Source organism: Vipera ursinii (assembly GCF_947247035.1).
Source record: "Vipera ursinii genome assembly, chromosome: Z".
Taxonomy (NCBI): domain Eukaryota; kingdom Metazoa; phylum Chordata; class Lepidosauria; order Squamata; family Viperidae; genus Vipera; species Vipera ursinii.
The window spans coordinates 31641331-31663148 of record NC_139517.1 but is presented as its reverse complement, the minus strand read 5'-3'; the positions used below and the strand labels follow the sequence as shown (position 1 = coordinate 31663148).

Sequence of the window (21818 nt, the reverse complement as noted above, 5' to 3'; positions counted from 1 at the left end):
CATTTATGATGAAGTCACTTAGCTCGGATGCAATAAAATTGAGATTGCAGTAATTCCAAGTGAACTACTTCATTATTGCCCTATTACTGCTTTGTGCCCCCTCTAAGTCCAAGTGGGACTGTCATGTTTTCTCCTCATGTATCTTCAGTTTTTGACCTTAAGAGGCTTAAGTACTCAGCAATGGGGGATCAGTGTTTCAGTTTCTTTTAATTGTGGTGACATTCTTTCCTGAGCAAGGCAATTTACATCCTTGGAATTCTTGCTTGTAACAAAGGGGCAATGATAGGATACCGGGGAATTTTGGAATACATGAAGAATTGGAGGAAAGATGGCTAGGATAATGGGCAGCTTTAAGCAGTTATTGAATGTGGATTGGCTGAGATTTTGAGGTTTCAGTTTAATTTTAAAGAAGGTGCATACTTGCTTTATGATAAGAAGGTAGACAGGGCTTTTAAATCCCATATTCTTAGAAGTGCTTTATTGCGTGTCTGGAAAAAGTATTATTATAAGTTAAATTATAAAATACCGATTTGGGGAATTCCTGGACACGCGATAGAGGGCGTATCTATGGGAGTGAGTATGGATATGGTTTCTTATAAGGAACTACTTAGATTGCAAGGGAATGATTGGCAACTTAAACCAGTAGAGGAGTTAAGACAAGAAAACATAAGTTACTCTTGGTTTCAATATACCCAATTGAAAGCTAGGTGGAAGTCAGATCAAAAGGTAGGCATCACAACTACAGATCAAAATTTAGTAAAGCAAATTAGAGATTCAAATTGTGCACATATAAAGAGGATATATAATGCTTTAATTGAATTGGATTCGGAAACGGAACTGGTTAAAGACTGCATGATAAAGTGGGCACAAAATATTCAGGAACCAATTTCGTTGGACACCTGGGAGATAATTTGGGTTAGAAATGTTAAATTTACCCAGGCTCAAAATGTAAGAGAAAATTTTTATAAAATGTTTTATAGATGGCATCTGGATCCCAAGAAGCTGTCCAACATGTATCCTAATTTACAGTCTAAATGTTGGAGGTGTGGTAGTTTAGAAGCTACCTATTTTCACATGTGGTGGACTTGTAGAAATATAAAAGCCTTTTGGATTAAAATTTGGTGGAACATTCAAAAGATTTTTAAGAGAAAGATAAAGTTTTCCCCGCAATTGTTTTTACTGGGCATTGTTGTAGATTGTGATGTTAAAGAAACTAACTTGATGTTGAACATGATAACGGCAGCACGGTTACTGGTGGGACAATATTGGAAGAAGGATAGTTTGCCCACTGTAGAAGAATGGGTGTTTAAAGTTTCGAATCTTGCAGAAATGTCTAAGATTTCTGCTTATCTGAAGGATCATTCACAGGAAAGATATATTTCAGTTTGGAGGAGATGGATAAATTATATTCAAAACAAATATGGGACTAAAAAGTACCATTTAGCTTATGAGTAGATTTTAGTGGGATATTGTTATTGGTACATTGTTTGTAGTTATGTTAAAAGAGAGTTAAAGCGCATTATGAATTTGGTTAATTGTATATTATGCATAATTTTTATTTAGAATATGATTACTGTAACTATAATCCTGTATTTAGCTCTGGGAAGTGGGGGGGGGGGAAGTGGGTGGGTTTGGGGTGGGAGGGATTTGGGGATATATTGTAAAATTTTGTTTTTGTAAAACTCTTTAATAAAAAAAGCAGTTATTGAATGTGGATTGGCTGAGATTTTGAGGTTTCAGTTTAATTTTAAAGAAGGTTTTGCATAGTGCAACAAAAGTTTTCTGCATGTTATCAGTGGAATTTTGATAACTCACCAGATGGGCTGTGTCTTCCACACCACTTCTAAACACATGACTCTTGATTTTCTTACCTGTGCTGCTTCCTTTGCCATTCCATTGGTTGATGAAGTCTAATCAATGAAAAAGGCATGGCCTAAAGCTTTTGAGTAGCAGGGGTATGTAGTTAAACTGAACCACAGAGGTTATGGCCATCCTGTCTCACAACATGTTATCTCACAGCAAGTCAATACAGTATCCAATGATTCTGAGGCTTTCCTTCTCTACCCCAAGTTTTCTGAGAAGAGTGCTCACCTTTAGAAAGCATTGCAGCCCGATACCTTCGAAACACCTTTTCATCTTCAGTACTTTAGTTTCCAACGTGATGCATCCCCCAATGTATACACTCCCTTTGCTGCTGAAGAAACCAGAGGTCACTGATTTTATGAATGCCAACTTTGTTTAGCCTGTCCTGCTCACTTTAGATTCTGCCCTATGTTGAAAATAAACTCTGCAGTCTGTTTTCCCAAATGACTGTGATAATTATGGGTAGTCCTTGACTTACAACCATTCATTTAGTGACCGTTCAAAGTCACCAAAGCGCTGAAAAAAGTGACAAGACTGTTTTTCACAATTATAACTGTTGCAGCATCCCCCTGGCCATGTGATCAAAATTTGGATGCTAAGCAACGTGCATGTATTTATGACAATTGCAGTGTGCTGAGGTCATGTGATCAAGTTTTGTGATCTCCCAACAAGCAAAATCAATGGGGAAGCCAGATTCACTTAACAACCATATTACTAACTTAACAACTACAGTGATTCATTTAACAACTGTGGCAAGAAAGTCATAAAATGGGGCAAAACTCACTTAACAACTGTCTCACTTAGCAACAGAAATTTTGGGCTCAATTGCATCATAAGTTGAAGACTACCTGTATTGCTTTTTTTAAAAAATCCCATTTATATCCCGCCCTTCTCCGAAGACTCAGGGTGGCTTACAATCTAAAGCACAAATCAATGTGCTTAGCAATAGCCTTCATTCTATGTATATGCCTGCTTATTAGGGCTTTCAGCACCCCCCAAGCGGCATTATTACAAAGTCAGCTTATTGCCCCCAACAATCTGGGTCCTCAATTTACCTACCTCGGAAGGATGGAAGGCTGAGTCAACCTTGACTTGTTGTGCTTGTTTCACAACAGAAATTCCTCACCAAGTACAAGCTTGCTTAAGAGTCTCTCCTTAGCAGAGTTCAATTAGTTGCAGAGCTGAAGAGATAAATATGCTAACTTCTCCCATCAGCCTGGAAATGCAGCTTCTTGTGCCTAAGAAAATCATCACAGCCAAAAGAAGGACCAGTCTGCCCCTATTCATTGAAACTTCCTGGCCAAATCCTAATAAAAAAACATACGTAGCAGGAGGAGTTATGTCACAATAAAATAGTGAAATATTCTGACCTTTTAAACAGAGATGAACTCTCAGTGCCTGGATAGTCATCAGATGCTAGAACAACCTCCTCCAAATTAGCACTTTTCAGATGTGATGCATCCCAAATGCAACAACCTCCAGCCACCTTGCCATCTCTTGTAAATCTCAAGTGTTTCACTGTTTTGGCTCCAGGGCTGGATCATTTCCTTTCCCATGAGGAAGAAACTAAGGTGGTGGAGAGCTTTTCTGGAAAAGTATATCTTTATCACCATATTTTTAATCTGTTATTGTAAATGCCACATTTCTGCTGCCTTATGGGAAGCCTCAACATTTAGAAAGAACTGAAAAATCTCCAGGACATTACTAATCCTCATGGGAAAAAGAAGGAAGAGATATTGTACATATTCTGCAATGTGACCTAGAGCCAAGCTGACAAAACAGTTGAAAGTTGACAGTTACCTAATGAGCAGGCAGCCAACTGAGATTGAAAATCAACAGCTTACAGATCTCTCCTCTTCAATGGAAGAGGCCTCTCTGCACTGATGCAATCTGCTCTACAGCTGCATAGTTATTACAGGATGAGGGTGTGAATACTCACCTGATAAACTTAAAGAACAAAATTGTAACTGACTTTCTAACCAAGCAAAGACTTCTGGCAGCTCAAACAGTTCTATCTTTGACATGTTGGTTAACAGTTAAAATCAAAGTAGACACAAAAGAGGTCTTTGTAAAACCAGCCAAATGACAACTCTGCTAAAGCATGAATCTTCTGTACAAAGTTTGGCACAAAAGCAGCCAGTAAGGAAGCCATGGGCATCCTTACCCCTACACCTGGGAACAGAAAGAGCAACCATCGGAGAGAGCTGGCCAGTCCCCTTGGAAAAGGTGAGAAACCAGTCTCCAATAACCAAAGGAGAGAGACATTTAAATTGTAAATGCCAGGGCTTTTTTTGTCATAGAATGCTCAGAACGGAATTCCGGCACCTTTTTTGGATGGAGCCTTATAGGGTAGGCAAGGCGGGTTGTATGACATGTGTGAGTTCCGGCACCTTTTTCTTTTACAAAAAAAGCACTGGTAAATGCTATCTACAGTCTAAACAAATCACCTTGCAAATATTAAATAACAGAGTAAATAGAGGCTGATGGAGAACAAAAGAACAATTACGGTATCTTATCCTTAAGCCAGTTACTATGCTGTGAAAAGCAGCTGATTGATTAACAACAGGCTGAGTGGTTTTCATCTAGCAGAAGCTGAGAGCAATTTTTTACTTACGGTTCCTAGTATGTTTAAAATGAGGCCTTTTCTGCTTCGCTTCGAAATCTTCTATCTACAACATGTGTTCTGCTCAGAGGAAACTCAGCCCACTCCTAAGCCAATCTGGCCATGAGAGTATTACCACTTTAAAGAATAAATGTGGCCACTCAGCTTCATATAACCTCAAGGACACCTTACCAATTCTGTCCTGAGAGATGACTGCCCACACAAAAAATCTTCTTTATTCTTTATCTAAAGCAAAGTGACCTTCTGGGGGAAAAAAAAATCTTATTAACTCTTTTAGTGCCCTGAGAGATTTGGAAAAAGCTGATATTAAAAGACTGGGATGATTTTAGAGAAACCCCAATGGCAACACACAAAGTAACCAGGCCTCTTATTGATCTGGTTTTATCAAGTACCCAAGACAGTTGCCATATTACAAATGCTACAGACATTTTATAAATTGATTTGCAACTTTTGCATGGCACCACTATTACCAACTACCCAGCAGAATTCTCACATTGGGCAGGCACAAGGCCTTCTGTGGTTGAGTATACTGCCATATTAAGAAATTTATCTTTTCAGTTTTCCATTTCCATATTGATCATTATCCCAAAAGATTGCTTCTGAAGCCTTTTGTTGTTCGTTTTTTTTGAAAACAAAATAGAATAGAATAGAATAGAATAGAATAGAATAGAATAGAATAGAATAGAATAGAATAGAATAGAATAGAATAGAATAGAATAGAATAGAATAGAATAGAATAGAATAGAATAGAATGGACCTTGGAGGTCTTCTAATCCAGCCCCCTGCTCAAGCAGGAGAACCTATACCATCTCAGACAAGTGACTGTCTAGCCTCTTCTTAAAAATCTCCAGTGATGGAGCACTCACGATTTCTGGAGGAAAGCTGTTCCACTGGTTAATTGTCCTCAATGTCAGGAAGTTTCTCCTTAATTCCAAATTGCTTCTCTCCTTGTTCAGTTTCCAACCATTGTTTCTTGTCTTGCTCTCTGGTGCTTTGGTGAATAACATGACCCCCTCTTCTTGGTGGCAGCCCCTCAGATACTGGAACACTGTTATCATGTCTCCCCTATTTTTTCTTTTCTTTAGACTAGCCAAATCAAAGTCCTGCAGCCATTCTTCGTATGTTTTAGCATCTTAGTTGCTCTTCTCTGAATTTTTTTTCCAGACTCTCAACATCTTTTTTGTGATATGGTGACCAAAATTGGCTGCAGTATTCCAGGTGTGGTCTTACTAACTAGGGTTTTATAAAGCTGTACTAATACTTCACCAGTTCTTGATTCTATACCTCTGTTTATACAACCCAGGATCGTATTAGCTTTTTTGGCTGCTGCTGCACACTGCTGGCTCATAGTCAAGTGATGGTCCTCTAGGACTCCAGGGTCCCTCTCATAGTTACTGTTTTTAAGTCAGGTCTCACCTAACCTGTATTTGTACCTTTGATTTTTCCTGCCTAAACGTAAGACTTTGCTTTTCTCTACATTGAAACTCATTTTGTTGGATAGGGTCCCTTGTTCAAGTTTGTTAAGGTCCTTTTTGTTATGTATTGGGCTTGTGGTGTTACACCACATGTGTTGCTGGAGGAGCTAACGGCTCTCCAGCAACCCAGACAGGCCGTCTCCGGTCCTGCAATTGGTCAGCCCCAGGCGGCAAGCATGGGTTCAAACCTATTGGCTGCCACCTAGGGGCTAGACCACGGGTCGGCAACCCACAGCTTCGGACCTGCATGCGGCTCTTTAAGCCGTCTCCTGTGGCTCCCAGTCCTCCGCCATGTGCAGTTTTTTTAAAAAAAAGTGGGAGTAAAAAAATTCAATCAATCAATTCAAAATGCTCACAAAAAAAACCTACCAAAGTTTGAACTGATTGGTTGAACTTCTCAAGCCATTTGTGGGACTGCCCACAAACCTCTTTGCTTCTTCAGACTGCAAAAGGTGGCAGCGGAGGAAGCGGAGGAAGAGACAGGAGGATTAGAAAGGTGAGTAGGCCCTTTTTCTACCTGCTGCGTGGTTGGGAGCGGCCAGTTTCGGGGTGCCCAGGGCCTGCCTCTTCCCTGCCCGGCAGGTCTCCCCTTGCCCTGCTCCGCTGCCACTTCTGCAAGCCTCCGCCGAGAGAATGGGGTGGCAAGCCGCTGAGAGAATGGGACGGTGGAGCGCTCCGCCAAGAGAATGGGGTGGTGGAGGCTGGATCCCCCGAAAGAAGTCTCCGCCGAGATGAGAGAACGGGGTGGCAAGCCTCCGAGAGAATGGGACGGTGGAGTGCTCCACCGAGAGAATGGGGCGGTGGAAGCTTGCCGCCCATTCTCTCGGTGAAGACTTCTTTTTGATCTCCGCCAAGAGAATGGGCAGCAAGCCTCCACCGCCCCATTCTCTCGTCTTGGCGGAGACTTCTTTCGGGGGATCTAGCCTCTGCCGCACCCTTCTCTCAGCTGCCTGGGCAGCTGAGAGAAGGGGATGGCAGAGGCTGGATCCCCCGTAAGAAGTCTCCGCCAAGAGAATGGGCGGCAAGCCTCCACCGCCCCATTCTCTCAGCGGAGCGCTCCACCGCCCCATTCTCTTGGCGGCTTGCCACCCTGTTCTCTCATCTCAGTGGAGACTTCTTTCACAGGATCCAGCCTTCACCGCCCCATTCTCTCAGCAGAGCACTCCACCGCCCCATTCTGTGACGAGGCTGCAGCCGCGGCTCAAATGATCATGACTCACAGAGGGGCATTCAAAGTCAAACGCTTACAGTTTGGAGTCAGTGTTGCACCGGTTTTTTTCCAAGGGATCATGGAATGCACACTTAAGGGTATTCAGGGTGTCTGCCCTTATTTTGATGATGTTCTTATTGCTGGGGAATCCCCAGAAGTGTTGGCCAGAAGGCTCAGGTCTGTTTTGCAGAGGCTTCGTGAAGCAGGCTTCAAATTAAAGAAGAACAAATGTAGTATTGGGGTCTCATCAACAGAATTCTTGGGGTTCCGCATTGATGCTAATAGAATTCACCCCGCTAATTCTAAAGTGAAGGCCATCAAAATGGCTCCTAGGCCAAAATCAAAAGGAGAGCTACAAGCATTTTTGGGCCTCCTAAATTTTTATCACACATTCCTACCTCATAAGGCAGCAATAGCAGAGCCCCTCCACAGGCTGCTTGATAAAAAAAGCCCCTTGGAAATGGACTAACACAGGAGACTAGCTTCCAGGATTTGAAAGCCCTTCTATCAGAAAAGTCCACTGTAACTCATTACATAGAGTCTAAACCTGTATGTCTTGCATGTTGATGCATCTCCCTATTGGGTGGGAGCATTCTTAAGCCACATAGAGAAAAATGGGAAACAGGTTCCTATTGCATTTTACTCTAGGACCTTATCTTCTGCTGAGCACAATTATGCACAGATTGATAAAGAAGCCTTGGCCATAGTGGCTGGAGTTAAGAAATTTCATGATTATTTATATGGCAGGGATTAATTCCCACTTCCCTAAGAGACAGGGTCTTACACTCTTTACATGAAGGCCATCCACGCATTGTCAGAATGAAAACTTTAGCTAGAAGCTACCTTTGGTGGCCTGGCCTTGATAAGGCTATGGAGGATCAGGTTCATGGTTGTTATACATACCAGCAATCTAGGCCTAAAATGCCTCAGGCCCCAGTTCACAGATGGGAGGAAACGTACACTCCCTGGTCTAGGATTCACATAGACTATGCTGGGCCTTTTCAGGGGCAGCTTTTCCTGATAGTAGTGGATAGCCACTCAAAATGGCTGGAAGTAATTCCATTTCCTAATATGACTACACTATTTCATCCTTCTTCTAATGGACAAGCTGAACGCATGGTGAGGACAACAAAGGAAGCACTCAAGCGTATTGTCACAGGTGACTGGCATCACAGATTGGTAGATTTTTTACTCTGCCATCATTCTACGCCCTCCACTGCTACAGGTAAAACTCCTGCTGAACTACGTTGGGGGAGGCGTTTGATTACTAAACTGGACAGGTTGCATCCAGACAGAGTGGCATCAGAAGCCTCTCGACCAAAACCCCCGAGGGGGCTGCACATGGGTGATTGGGTTTGGGCCAGAAACTATGGGCCAGGGAATTTATGGGTTCCTGGTCAAATAACCAAGGCATCTGGGCCCCTATCTTATGAAGTGGGGTTGGAGGGAGGGCAACTGGTCAGAAGACACATCGACCAACTCAGGAAAAGTTTTCCAGAACAGTCACTAAGTGAGGACTGTGGCATAAGTCCCTCCCAAGGTCCTCAAACTGGTAGCCAAGCCAGCCCACACTGGAACCACCAGGGTTTCCCCTTCTCAGCAGAAGTGGAATCTGAGGAAGAACCGGGAAGCACGGAAGTGTAACATGGAAGCCCTGACCAAGTGAGCCAGCCGAACCTCAGCAACCAATGTGCCTACTCTGCAGAACAGACTGACTCTGGGGTGGGCCAACCTGGTGAGACCAGCCAGAGCATTTCAATTCCCCTTGACACTGGAGCACAAGGGGACATGGGTCTACCCAGCCCACTGGGTAAGCTGGTAGACCACAAAGTGAGGGGAACTCCAAGATGTTCCTCTAGGCTACACAAGCCTCCTGCATACTTCACAGACTATATTGTAAAATAAAGTGATGTATAGTGTTGTGAAACTTGTACCACTATCTACAGAAACTTGGACATTGTGAAACTGCCATTACTGCATTGTAAGCCTGTTCATGAGATGTTTAATCTCATTATAGCTCTTACTGCATTGGTAAGCCTGTTCAGACCTTGTTTAATTTCATTGTAGCCACAGCGAATTATGATTATTTATTATTTATTTATTTATTTATTATTTTCATTATGGTTAATAAGGCTTGACAGTTGTTAAGACTATTTTAAGGGTGTCACAGTCTGATCTAAGAGGGGAGGGGTGTTATGTATTGGGCTTGTGGTGTTACACCACGTGCGTTGCTGGAGGAGCTGATGGCTCTCCAGCAACCCAGACAGGCCGTCTCCAGTCCTGCAATTGGTCAGCCCCAGGCAGCAAGCGTGGGTTCAAACCTATTGGCTGCTGCCTAGGGGCTAGACAATATATTGTGGCTGGTTGTGGCCCAAGCTTCAGTACAGTTCCAGCAAGAATAAAAGTATGAGTTTTTCTGTACTCAGCCTCATGTCATCATTCCTGGTCTCCAGAAACCACGACCTAAACACACTTGGATCCTGAGTTTGTCTTCTGGGGTGTTGGCTACTCCTGCCAGTTTGGTGTCATCTGCAAATTTGATGAGTTCCCCTTCAATTTCCTTATCTAAGTCATTTATGAAGATATTGAAGAGTACTGGGCCTAAGACAGAACCTCGTGGTAACCCACTGCTTACTTCTCTCCATGTGGATGTAGTGCCATTGAGGACTACTCATTGAGTACTGTTTGCCAGCCAGCTACAGATCCCTCTGGTGGTAATGTTGTCTATTCCACCTCTTTCTAGCTTACTAAGGAGTAGGTTGTTGTCTACTTTATCAAATGCCTTACTGAAGTCTAAGTATACTATGTCCACAGCACTTCACTGGTCTATTAGTTTAGTTACTTATTAAAGAATGAAATAAGATTGGTTTGGCATGATCTGTTTTTAACAAACCTGTGCTGACTACTCGTAATAACTTTGTTTGCTTCTATTTGTTCACAGATTGGTCTGTAGTTTCCTGGGTCCATTCCCCCCCCCCTTTCTTGAAGATGGGAACCACATCAGCTCTTTTCCAATCCTCGGGTACTTCTCCGGTGCTCCAGGATTTATTAAAGATATGGTGCAATTGTTCTGAGATAACATCTGCCACCTCCTTCAGAACTCTGGGATGTAATCTGTCGAGTCCTGGCGATTTATATTCATCAAGGTCAGATAGGTGTTCCCTTACTATTTTCTTACCTTATCTTATTCCATCCAAAAATATCCCAAAAGAGCAAATAAGAACAAAATGGACAGGTCAAATGAAGAACAAACTAAGTCAAATGCTCTCCACCAATGAGCTACATATATTGTAGCTATTTTGGATGACAGAAGCCCTGAATAGACTTTACCATTCAGCTAGTTCAACTTCTCCAGCCAATTCTTTCTATCCATTCATCTGGCACTAATAGGAATCAGAGCTCCTTTAAACAACCCTGATTCCATAGAAATAGCTAGCCAGCCAAGAAACAACTAATTTCCTGCTTCGAGAAAGATAAAAAGGATCCTCTCTCCTACTCAGCTCAAGATCTTCTTTTATTCAAGAGGAAATATAAACAAGTATTACAGGCAAAGAAGAGGCGGGCCCTGACACAGTCATGGAACCAACCAATCTCTACTAGTAATTCTAAGAATTCTGGAAATGCATAATCTCCAGTCTGCTTCCCCCACTCTATGAATCTCATCCTTTATTCCCTTTCAGTTTAGGAAGGCCATTTTAGATTGCTGTACACACAAGAGGAATTACTCTATCTGAAGAGGGAACAAAACTATGCCTCCTATGTCTAGTTCTGAAATTACAAAACTGATTAATCACATGACTTTATTTCAGCAGAGGCTATCCAAAACAGTTTAGATAGGTGGGTACCTGTTCTGGCTCCCCTATTCACTTATATTGATAATCATACTAAGTTTCTTGATGATTGGGGCCTAGCTTTTGTGATCCTTATCTCTAGCTAAGCACTACCAAGAAGAATGCCTAAAAATTAATTTCTCTAAAACTAAGGTCATGGGCTTGCTAAGATATGCCATATCGGGCATGTATTTAATTATCTTTTAGTTTTTGTAAATTTCTGTGTTTTATTCTTGCCCTGTACACCGCCCTGAGTCCTCCGGGAGAAGGGCGGTATAGAAATATTAATAAATTAAATTAAAATTAAATAAGAAGCAAATCTGGGGATTGTATTCCAAGCTATGGGTAACTGTAAACCTGCAGCAATTAAAGTCTTCTCAGTTAAGATCTGAGCCCAACTTCTTTTTGTAGCCCCTAAAGAGTTCAGTCTAGGTTTCTGGGAACCATCTTTCAAGCACCTTGCTGAATTTCAAATATGGTCCTTCACCATGAAACTGGTCTTCTTACAATTGAAACATCTGTATGGATTTACATCTTCTCTTCCTAGAGTAAGCTCTCTTTCTTTCCAGTCAGTGTGGTCCCATGACAGACAGCTTCCAGTGTTTCTGGAGCCAGGCAATACATGCCAAATTACAACTCTATGATTATCACCTTGTAGGCTATGAACGTACACTTCTCAAACAGTGCACCATTGATGTAGAGCTGCAAGCAGACTTTCTAACTTTACCCAGAAACACTTTCTTAAGCCATTCTGCACATTTCCAACTAGCTAGATATCTCAGTCACATAACAAACCCAAAATTCAGAAGAGCCTTATCCTTAGCCAGATTTAATGTTCTCACAACAGCTGTCACTGAAGGAACATACCAAAAATCCCCCTTTAACAGATACTCTACTGTGTCCATGAGGCAGAGGAATAATTGGATCAATGAAACATGTTATTCTCTATTGATCTCTCTATGCAAATGCTTGGTAGGAATTATTATTTTTACTCCTTACTAAATATCCTGGTCATTCCAATTTGCTTTTTCTCAAGATATTATCAGACCAGTCTGATTTTATTTCCTTGACCACAGCCAAGTTCTGTATATTGCGCAAAATGCCATAGCATTTACTCTAAACCTTTTTAGATAATTTAGTATTTTTTTCTTTTTTCTTAATTAATTATGACTCTTGCTGGTCTATCACCAAATAAATATTTGATCCTTGTCCATGCAAATATTTATTTTTAAGTATTGTTGCTACACAAATCAAATTAATCACTTTCTAACTTTCTGTTTCCCTTCAGATATTCTCTATCAGGTAAGAAAGAACCACAGCAGTCAGAAACTGGAAACAACACCCAAGTCAACCAAACTTAGTAGTAATAGCAATTCAAAAGTTATCCACACATACAGATCAGGATCAGAGCAGAAAGTTTAGAAGTTTCCAAGAGCTAGGAATATTAAAAGGTAAAGGTAAAGGTTCCCCCGCACATGCATGCTAGTCATTTCCAACTCTAGGGGCTGGTGCTCATCTCCGTTTCAAAGCCGAACAGCCAGCGCTTGTCTGAGGACATCTCCATGGTCATGTGGGTGGCATGACTAGACGCCAAAGGCGCACGGAATGCTGTTACCTTCCCACCATAGTGGTCCCTATTTTTCTACTTGCATTTTTTACGTGCTTTCGAATTGCTAGGTTGGCAGAAGCTGGGATGAGTAACAGCGCTCACTCTGTTACATGGCACTCCGGATTTGACCCGCTAAACTGCCGACCATTTGATTGACAAGCTCAGTGTCCTAACCCACTGAGCCACCATGTCCCTTAGGAATATTATAGAACTACAAATTATGCAACATTTGGAGTATTGTATAAATTAGCATGCATTGCTAACTTGTTGGCATTGCTGGCATTTATACCATTTGAAGAGGAGAAATTATTTCTTTTTTATGTTCTACTGACCCCTTATGTGCAGGAAAAAAAATCCCGTGTAACCTACCATTTGTCCCTGAAGAATATAGTTGAATATAGCATGGGTTGTACAATTCATCTGAATAAGGCAAGACCTGCTTCTACCTGCTTTTGAAGCATTAAAGGCAGTCATGTATACCACCAATTGTACTAATAAGGATGTTCTCCCATATATGGGTGGTCTCTTTTTTTAAAGCTCCATATATGTTCATTGAAGGATCCTTTATTGTTTGAATATTAAGATGAAGTAAGATCAAATGGTGATGTCTCACAGAGTCTCCAGTCAGTGCATAGATATCTAGTCTGATTCTGCTATCAACTGACTGAAAAAGTTTCTTTGATCTTGATGAGGAATAGAAATATTTGGACAGTACAAAGAATGGGCTTCCACACGACCTGTTCACACATGTAACATGTGTGTATACCCACTAGTTGTTCTTTGTAATGCTCAGACTGCCAGCCAATGTATAGCTTGTCTGTTTATATTGCAAACTGGAGAAATTCTGAGACTTGGCAAAGTTTTTCCAACAGATATGCAAAACAAAGCAATGTTGATTTAACTACAAAAAGAGCCTCATGTGTAGGGCGATTTGCCCAAATTTCTATCAGTGGAACATCAAGAAAGTGAGTATTATTCACCCTCTTAGATCGTATATGTTAGCCTAAAATAAAGAGGTGCAACTTTGGGAGGTGCAGGAATTGAAGGGTGCCTTTGATGGCATGCTTGATAACACCTCTGAGAAAGTAGACAGGACCTCAGGACAGTTTAATGCAAGATACATTTCATTGTAATGGAAATTAATTTATATAAATACAATGAACAATTCTACTTCTTTTCCCAAAGGTGCTTTTTTTCACGAGGCAACTGGACTTTCTTGTTTTTCTTTGAAGACGTTTTTCTTCTCATCCAAGAAGCTTCTTCAGCTCTGACTGGATGGCGGGGAATGGCAATCCCCACCATCCAGTCAGAGCTGAAGAAGCTTCTTGGATGAGAAGAAAAACGTCTTCAAAGAAAAAACAAAAGAGTCCAGTTACCTCGTGAAAAAAAGCACCCTTGGGACAACAATGACCTGGATGACTGAGAATCTCCATGGACAGTTCTACTTCTTACAAACTTATTCTTTTTTTTTCTTTGTGCCACATTAAGCATTTAATCTGTAGCTCATTTTCAAAGACCTCCTTCTGCAGCCAGGATTCTCTAGACTGCTTCATGCTAATTCAGTTTTCTGCAATCCAAATCTCTCTACGCATTTTGGATTAAAGAATGGTCAATGTGGGACACTGATTATGGTGGTGTACTGGAGTTGGGGGGAGACTCAGTTTCAGTATACTTTCTGCTTGGGCTTTACTAAACGTCTCTGAGCTATTTACTCTTACGAAGCCCTCACCAAGTTGTATGCATGAAAATAAAAAGAGAGACTTCCTCCTCATATGCTGCCTTGAGCTTGTGGAGGATCTACAGCATGGTTCTTCAAACTCGGCCCTTTTATGACTCATGGACTTCAACTCCCAGAATTTCTCAGCCAGGCATGCTGGCTGAGGAGTTCTGGGAGTTGAAGTCCATGAGTCATAAAAGGGCTGAGTTTGAAGACCCCTGATTCTACAGGGACTGATGAAATACTTGAGTCAGGTTGCTGTCAGCACTGATGATTAGTCCAATTTAGGGGAAAGGAAAGCCTAAACTGAGGGAGGAATTAAATCTGAAATGGCAATGACAGATTTTGGATAGAAACCTAGAACCAATACTCAATGCAGAGAGAAAAATCTAAGTTTATGCTAAGGTAACAAATCTTTTTTGCAATAAAATCAGAATGGATGCATATCCAGTCCCCCTAGTTTTCTTATAAAATCTGTTCTTGGAACACACTAATACAATATCTACACCAGCAGATGGCATAATTCTAGCATCAGGAAGGACAGTGTGGCTTTCTCCCACTGTGCTCTCCCACAGGATATTCTCTGTCCTAGACTGCCCCCAGGTTGGCAAACACTATGTAGAGCATGTATGCAATGCCGAGGCAGCAATTAAGCTCAGTAATACGTGGCACAGCAAATTGTGGGTTTTATTTTTAGAGTTGGGGACAACCTGCCACACACAGCTACTTGCATTCAGCATTTATAATCCAGCCCAAAGAAGACAAACCTCAAAGGCAGTGAATTATCTTCACATCCCACCCATAATGACACAAATGAATGGAAAGATGTGGCTCTAAGGAAGCCCACTGGGATGGGATCAGCCTTCCTGAGTTCACGCGGACTGAATCTCTCCCTTTTCCTAGACTTTGACCAACAAATTTATCACATAGGCTTAGCCACATTCTCTACCTTAAAAAAGATGAGTTGTTGGTACTTTGGGCCCAGCTAAAATTAGCAACACTATTTAGTGATTTTGACAATATGTTAAACTATCTAGTTGCAATTATTTCACCTATGCTGCAGGAATACAGGCAGATGACAGACACAGTGCATGGACAATGCCAGAGATCCCAGAAAAATGCGCTCTACCATGTGAGAGAGAAGGGGGGATGGATGGGCAGGGTGCAGCACAAGGCTGGGTCAATACGAAACAGTCCCTGTTGGATTCTAGTTAATGAGATGAAGCCCCCCCCCTCCTTACCATCACAGTTTTTGTAAATGCTATTTTTGTTACAAGCTTTTGCACTTTTATTCTTTATTTCTGCTACAGAAATCTAAATGGCGAGCAACTTGAGGCCTACTGTAACACAGAGGAACATTATTTCCTGGTGATCATCTTTCCCTCGTTAGAAATCATGCTTGCACCAGCTTGCCTAACCCAGTTTCTTCCAAGGCACAGACGTCGTTTTCAGTTTTATTTCGCACTGAGACATGATAGAATTATGGGCCAGAATCCTGCAGGACCAGCCCTTCAATGATATCTGCAGTGATGAAACAGAAGCTGTTGGCATGGCAGAACTTCCCTCTTCCTCTTACATGCAGGCATTGTTTTCTTCACTGTCTTCCTGCTTTATGCAAACCAGAAAATAAAAACAGGACAAGACCTCTCATCTTATGCAAGAGCTAAGAGAAAGTATTTTGGAGAGTTGGTAATTAAAGCAAACCACTCCTGAGCAAATGGAAGGCAAGAGAAGGCTTAGGTTCATAGAGGTACAAAAGAAAAATTTAAGAATACTCTCTCTATACATAGACCACATGTCATGAAAGAGTTCAGTGAGAACAGACTCTGCTTTGTAGTTATAGAATGCTGGCTGGCTAGTTCCTGTGGTGAAGGGATAACTAGAGATTATTAGTGGTGATAGTAATGGAATATGCTGAAAAAAGTTGTCTACTAGTTGGAACAAAGGTATACAAAATCACAATATGGGCATCTGCAGGGAGGAGAGAGAGCAAAAAGTCACGATGATGGCCACGACTGCACAAAGAAAGTCCTGTCCCTTTTTTGCATTTTTAATGCCCAGAATTCATGCCCCAAAGGGGGAGGGGGGAATCTGAATTTGCAGCTGCCATCTTGACATTTCTGTACCTTCCACAGTAGACCCTGTCTTTTTGTTATAGAGCAAAGTACTGGTCTCCTTCCATGACTTATGTCATGTATAGAAAACTCTCAAATGAAGATTGCATTCACACATGCTAAGCCACAAATAAATCACCTTGGCTGGGTTCATACAATGTACAGTAATGTACCATAAATTAGCTGCATGAATTCAATCAATCAGAAAGCAACACTCAACTTGGAAACGTTTAACACCAATGCTTGCTTAATTTATATATTCAACTCAGGTATGAGATACCGCTGGCCTGTCAGCACTTTCCTCCAGCTATTGTGTACATGCAAGGCCTCTCTCCCTTTCTACCATCATATCCAAAGCCATCACTCTGTCTGGAGAGCCAAAATTTCACACATTGGTTATACTAACCAAACATGTGAAAATTCCCTATTGGTGATCTGCTATTTTATCCTTGGGACACATTTGGATTTTCAAGAACATGTTCCTTATGTTCTCTCAAAATGGGGAGGCTTCCATACCATGCCCATTTGCCCAAAGGAAATTATATTCCTGGCATCACCTTCTCAAGCAGCTTCTTACAGATTTCTATTGCTTAGCAATTGTTCCTTTTTCCTGGATATGCTTTCGGAGAAAACAGGCACTTTCATCTTCCAAGAAAATGTATGTGGCTTACATAAGTTGCAGTGACATTCTTGGAAGAAAAAGCCGGTGTGATTATTTTGTGTTATGCTGGTTTTCCATTTTAATAAACTCTTTTAGTTTAAATAACAACAGGTAGAAGAAGGAATTTGTGGGCAAGCAAAGTATCCACAGACATAGTGATGCTCATGATCCCTGGATAGCTAGACTCTGTTATACTTGAATGTTACAATTTTTGCCTTTGCCATTTAAACCCCAGCCTTTTCTTTAAATCCACCCATGCATTCAATTCTATAAAAGCTTAGTACATGAAAAAAATGCCCTTTGTGGGCTAAAAAAGGCTTCATTCTTTTCATTTTAGAGCTGCCAAAGAACTCAGGATAGCTTACCGTGAGCCAAAGCCACCTCTTTCCTGCCATAGTTCCCTACGCTGGTAAGAATGGGGACAATTTACTTTCTTGAATTGGCAGGCAAAACCTATAAGTGCAGAGCTGAGGTTGATTTATTAGGGAATAAAAATGTGTGACAAAATATTATGAGATCACAAGATTGTAATGGGCAGTGCTACAATTCCTTAAATAGGAAAGATTTTTGAAAAGTGAAACTTTTGGACAAAGCTACCATTCCATGTGCAGTATAATTGGGAGGTCTTTGGTTTTTAGATCTTTACCTCAATCAACTTAATATAATGGCAAGGCAACAATATTACAGCATGAAAGGTGTTATGTACTTCGCTTGTGGGTACCACACAACGTGCGTTGCTGGAGAGCTAATGGCTCTCCAGCAACCCAAATAGGCCATCTCCGGGCCTGCAATTGGTCATCCTAAGGCAACAAGTGCGGGTTCAATCTTATTGGTTGCTACCATAGGGCTTGGCTATATATTGGGGCTGGGAGCAACCCAAGCCTAAATACAGTTCCATCAAGAAATAAAGAATGAGTTTCTCTGTACCCAGCCTTGTGTCTTCATTCCTGCTCACCAGAACCCACGACATAACAGTGGCGACGAGGGTGGGATCCTGCTTCACCATTTAAAAGGGCTGAAGTTATCGAGGGGACAGCAATACACGCTGGAGGGAAGAGGCATTTCCTCTCCCCTCTCTAGGCCAGCTAGTAAAGCTACACTAGCAGCCGCGTGCTCAGTGGACACATTCCCTGAGCCCAAGAAGCAGGATCCAAGAATGCAGGAATCAAGGAAAGATGCTGAAGGTCGGCAAGCTCAAAGAGTTCGACGTAAAACATCCAGAAGAATGGCCGACTTACCTCTCACAAGTGGAGAACTATCTATGGGCAAACCAAATTGCAGAGGAAGGCCTAAAAGCCGCCATGTTGCTGTGTGTGTGTGGACCAGCAGTCTTCAACCTAGCAGAAAACCTTTCCGTGCTGACGCCCATCAAAGCAGTATCGTTCGCAGACATTAAGAAGAAGCTGACTGGGCATTTTCAGCTCAAGATGTCGGAGATGGCATGGCATTTTAAGTTCGACCAAAGAGTGTAGCTACCCGGTGAGACAGCTTCAGAGTTTATCATGGGCCTAAGGCAGGCCGCACGCCTTTGCAAATTCTTGAACTTAGAGGAATGACTGAGAGACCGACTTGTCTGTGGCCTTTGAGACAGAACCTTCCAGCAGAGACTGTTTGCTAGATCCAATCTCACATTCTCCGAGGCACAGGATGAGGTCATGGCTGATGAAGCCACTGGGGATGCAGTACAGACAGTGCAACCCACCAAACCTTCAAAGGTTGAAGATTCCGTCCATCTTGAGGTCACCAAATGCGTCAGAGAATCGTCAGATGAAGAACCCGAAATCAACAAGCTCCAAAGGCAACCAAATGTGCAAAACCGTGGAAACCACCAACAAGAGAATGATTACAAGGCAGTTGTCTTACCTAGATGTAAGGGGTGCAGAGGCAACCATCTTCGCACCAGTTGCAGATTTCGCTCGGCTATGTGTAGAGCTTGCGGAAGGACTGGCCACATCATGGTGGTTTGCAGAGCCCGCCAGAGAGACAGGCCACCCAAACAGCAGTCAGAGGAACCAACTAGGAGAGGTACTGGGGCCCAGGGTCCACTTAGTGTGGGGTTCTTCAGAAGCCGGAGGAGCGTTTGCCGCACCAGGGCTTGTCGTCCCCTCAAGCTTAAACTCAAGCTCTCGATAGAGCTACAAGGAGTTCCATGTAAGATGGAGTTGGACTCCGGCTCGGCAGTATCAATCATTTCACAAGACACATTCAACTTTGTGTGTAGGCGCAGTAACTACTGGGCTAAACTATGGCCCTCCGATATTATTTTAACAGATTTTCAGAATGCTCACATTAAAGTTAAGGGTGAAGCCACATTATTGGTAAAATTTAAAGGGTTTTGGGGGCACCTGGATGTCATAGTAGTAGAGGGCTAAAGAACGAGTCTTATTGGACTTGATTGGTTTGATGCTTCAGGCATTCAAATTACACGCATTAATTGTACACAAACAGCAGACCTCATGACTGTTTGCGAGGAATACATGGATCTTTTTGAGTCAACCCTGGGAATGTACACTGGCTCGCCAATTTCATTTAAGTTAGATAACGTTGTGCCAATTAGGATTAAGCCTCGCAGGGTCTCCTTTGCCCTAAAGCACAAAATCGATTCTGAAATTGATAAGTTAATAGAACAGGGTGTATTACAGCCTGTTGATGGGGGGGGGGAGTGGGAAACTCCTATTGTCACCCCCTTGAAATCCAACGGGGAAGTTCGCATTTGTGCAGATTATAAATGCACATTAAATAAGGCCCTTAATCAACACACTTATCCAGTTCCTGTAGTCAGCCACATTTTAGCCTCTTTGCAAGGGGAAACCATTTTTGCTAAACTTGATTTAGTGCGGGCGTATCAGCAATTGCTGGTTGACGAGGCCACAGCCGCAGCTCAAACAATAGTAACTCACAGAGGGGCATTCAAAGTCAAACGCTTGCAGTTTGGTGTCAGTGTTGCACCGGGTATTTTCCAAGGGATTATGGAACACACTCTTAAGGGTATTCAGGGTGTCTGCCCTTATTTTGATGATGTTCTCATTGCCAGGGAATCCCCAGAAGTGTTGGCCAATAGGCTCAGGGCTGTTTTGCAGAGGCTCCGCAATGCGGGCCTCAAATTAAAGAAAAACAAATGTAGTATTAGGGTGTTATCAATGGAATTCTTTGGGTTCTGTATCGATGCTAATGGAATTCACCCTACTGATTCTAAAGTGAAGGCCATCAAAATGGCTCCAAGGCCTAAATCAAAGGGAGAGCTGCAAGCATTTTTGGGGCTCCTAAATTTTTATCACACATTCCTACCTCATAAGGGTGTGATAGCAGAGCCCCTCCACAGGCTGCTTGATAAAAAAAACCATGGAAATGGACTAACTTACACGAAAAAAGTTTCCAGGATTTGAAAGCCCTTCTATCAGAAAAGTCCACTGTAACTCATTATAGAGTCTACACCTGTATGTCTTGCATGTGATGCATCTCCCTATGGGGTGGGAGCAGTCTTAAGCCACATAGAGAAAAATGGGAAACAGGTTCCTATTGCGTTTTATTCTACGACCTTATCTTCTGCTGAGCGCAATTATGCACAGATTGATAAAGAAGCCTTGGCCATAGTGGCTGGAGTTAAGAAATTTCATGATTACTTATATGGCAGGGATTTCACTGTCTACACTGATCACAAACCTCTTCTGGGGTTGTTCACAACAGACAAACAAACTCCTCACATACTATCTCCAAGAATGCTGAGATGGTCTACATTTTTGTCTGCATACAATTTTAAGTTAATTCATAAACCAGGGAAGGAAATGGGCCATGTGGATGGCCTCAGCAGACTACCACTGCCACTAATGGATCCTGATCCAGCTCCTGCTGCTAAAATATTGTCCATTCAGGACTTACCTGAGTTTCCCCTCCACGCAGGGGATATTGCTGCTGAAACTGCGACAGATAAAATTCTGAGCAGAGTGTTGTCATGGGTATACAGGGGTTGGTTGGAAAAAAGTCCAGGCTCTGAATTTCAAAGTTATTTTGTCAGGAGACATGAGTTGTCTGCGCACAAGGGCTGCATTTTATGGGACAACAGAGTCATTATCCCCACTTCATTAAGGGACAGAGTCTTACACTCTTTACACGAAGGCCATCTGGGCATTGTAAGGATGAAAGCCTTGGCTAGAAGCTACCTTTGGTGGCCTGGCCTGGATAAGGCTGTAGAGGATCAAGTTCATGGTTGCTATACTTGCCAGCAATCTAGGCCTGAAATGCCTCAGGCCCCAGTTCACAGGTGGGAAGAAATGCATACCCCTTGGTCCAGGGTTCACATAGACTATGCTGGGCCTTTTCAAGGACAGCTTTTCATAATAGTAGTGGATAGCCACTCAAAATGGCTGGAAGTAGTTCCAGTTCCTAATATGACTACTGCTAGGACCATCCAGGTGCTGAGAAAACTCTTTTCAACACATGGGTTGCCTGACGTTTTAGTTTCTGATAATGGGGCTCAATTCACTGCTGCTGAGTTTCAGGCTTTTCTTAGAACTAACCTCATCAGACATGTTACATCTGCACCATTTCATCCTTCTTCGAATGGACAAGCCAAACGCATGGTGAGGACAACAAAGGAGGCACTCAAACGTATTATCACAGGTGACTGGCATCACAGATTGGCAGATTTTTTGCTCTGCCAGCATTCTACACCCTTCACTGCTACAGGTAAAAGTCCTGCTGAGCTTTGTTAGGGAA

General features: G+C 42.3%; 1 protein-coding gene across 6 annotated transcripts in view; it reads right to left on the bottom strand.

Moving 5' to 3' along the window:
• The window catches only part of PHOSPHO1 (phosphoethanolamine/phosphocholine phosphatase 1), a 37655-nt gene that overhangs the window by 3926 nt on the left and 11911 nt on the right, over positions 1-21818 (bottom strand). For 2 of the 6 annotated variants that reach the window (XM_083376740.1, XM_083376738.1), the window contains exon 2: positions 2092-2191. The exons of 1 other annotated variant lie outside the window; for it this stretch is intronic. In XM_083376740.1, the coding sequence (XP_083232866.1) occupies positions 2092-2136 (45 nt within the window). In that variant the 5' untranslated portion in view covers positions 2137-2191. Of the gene's footprint in view, positions 1-2091; positions 2195-3233; positions 3338-5352; positions 5449-21818 lie in introns of those variants that run through there. 3 more of the 6 variants (XM_083376741.1, XM_083376739.1, XM_083376737.1) reach the window with 3 other exon arrangements.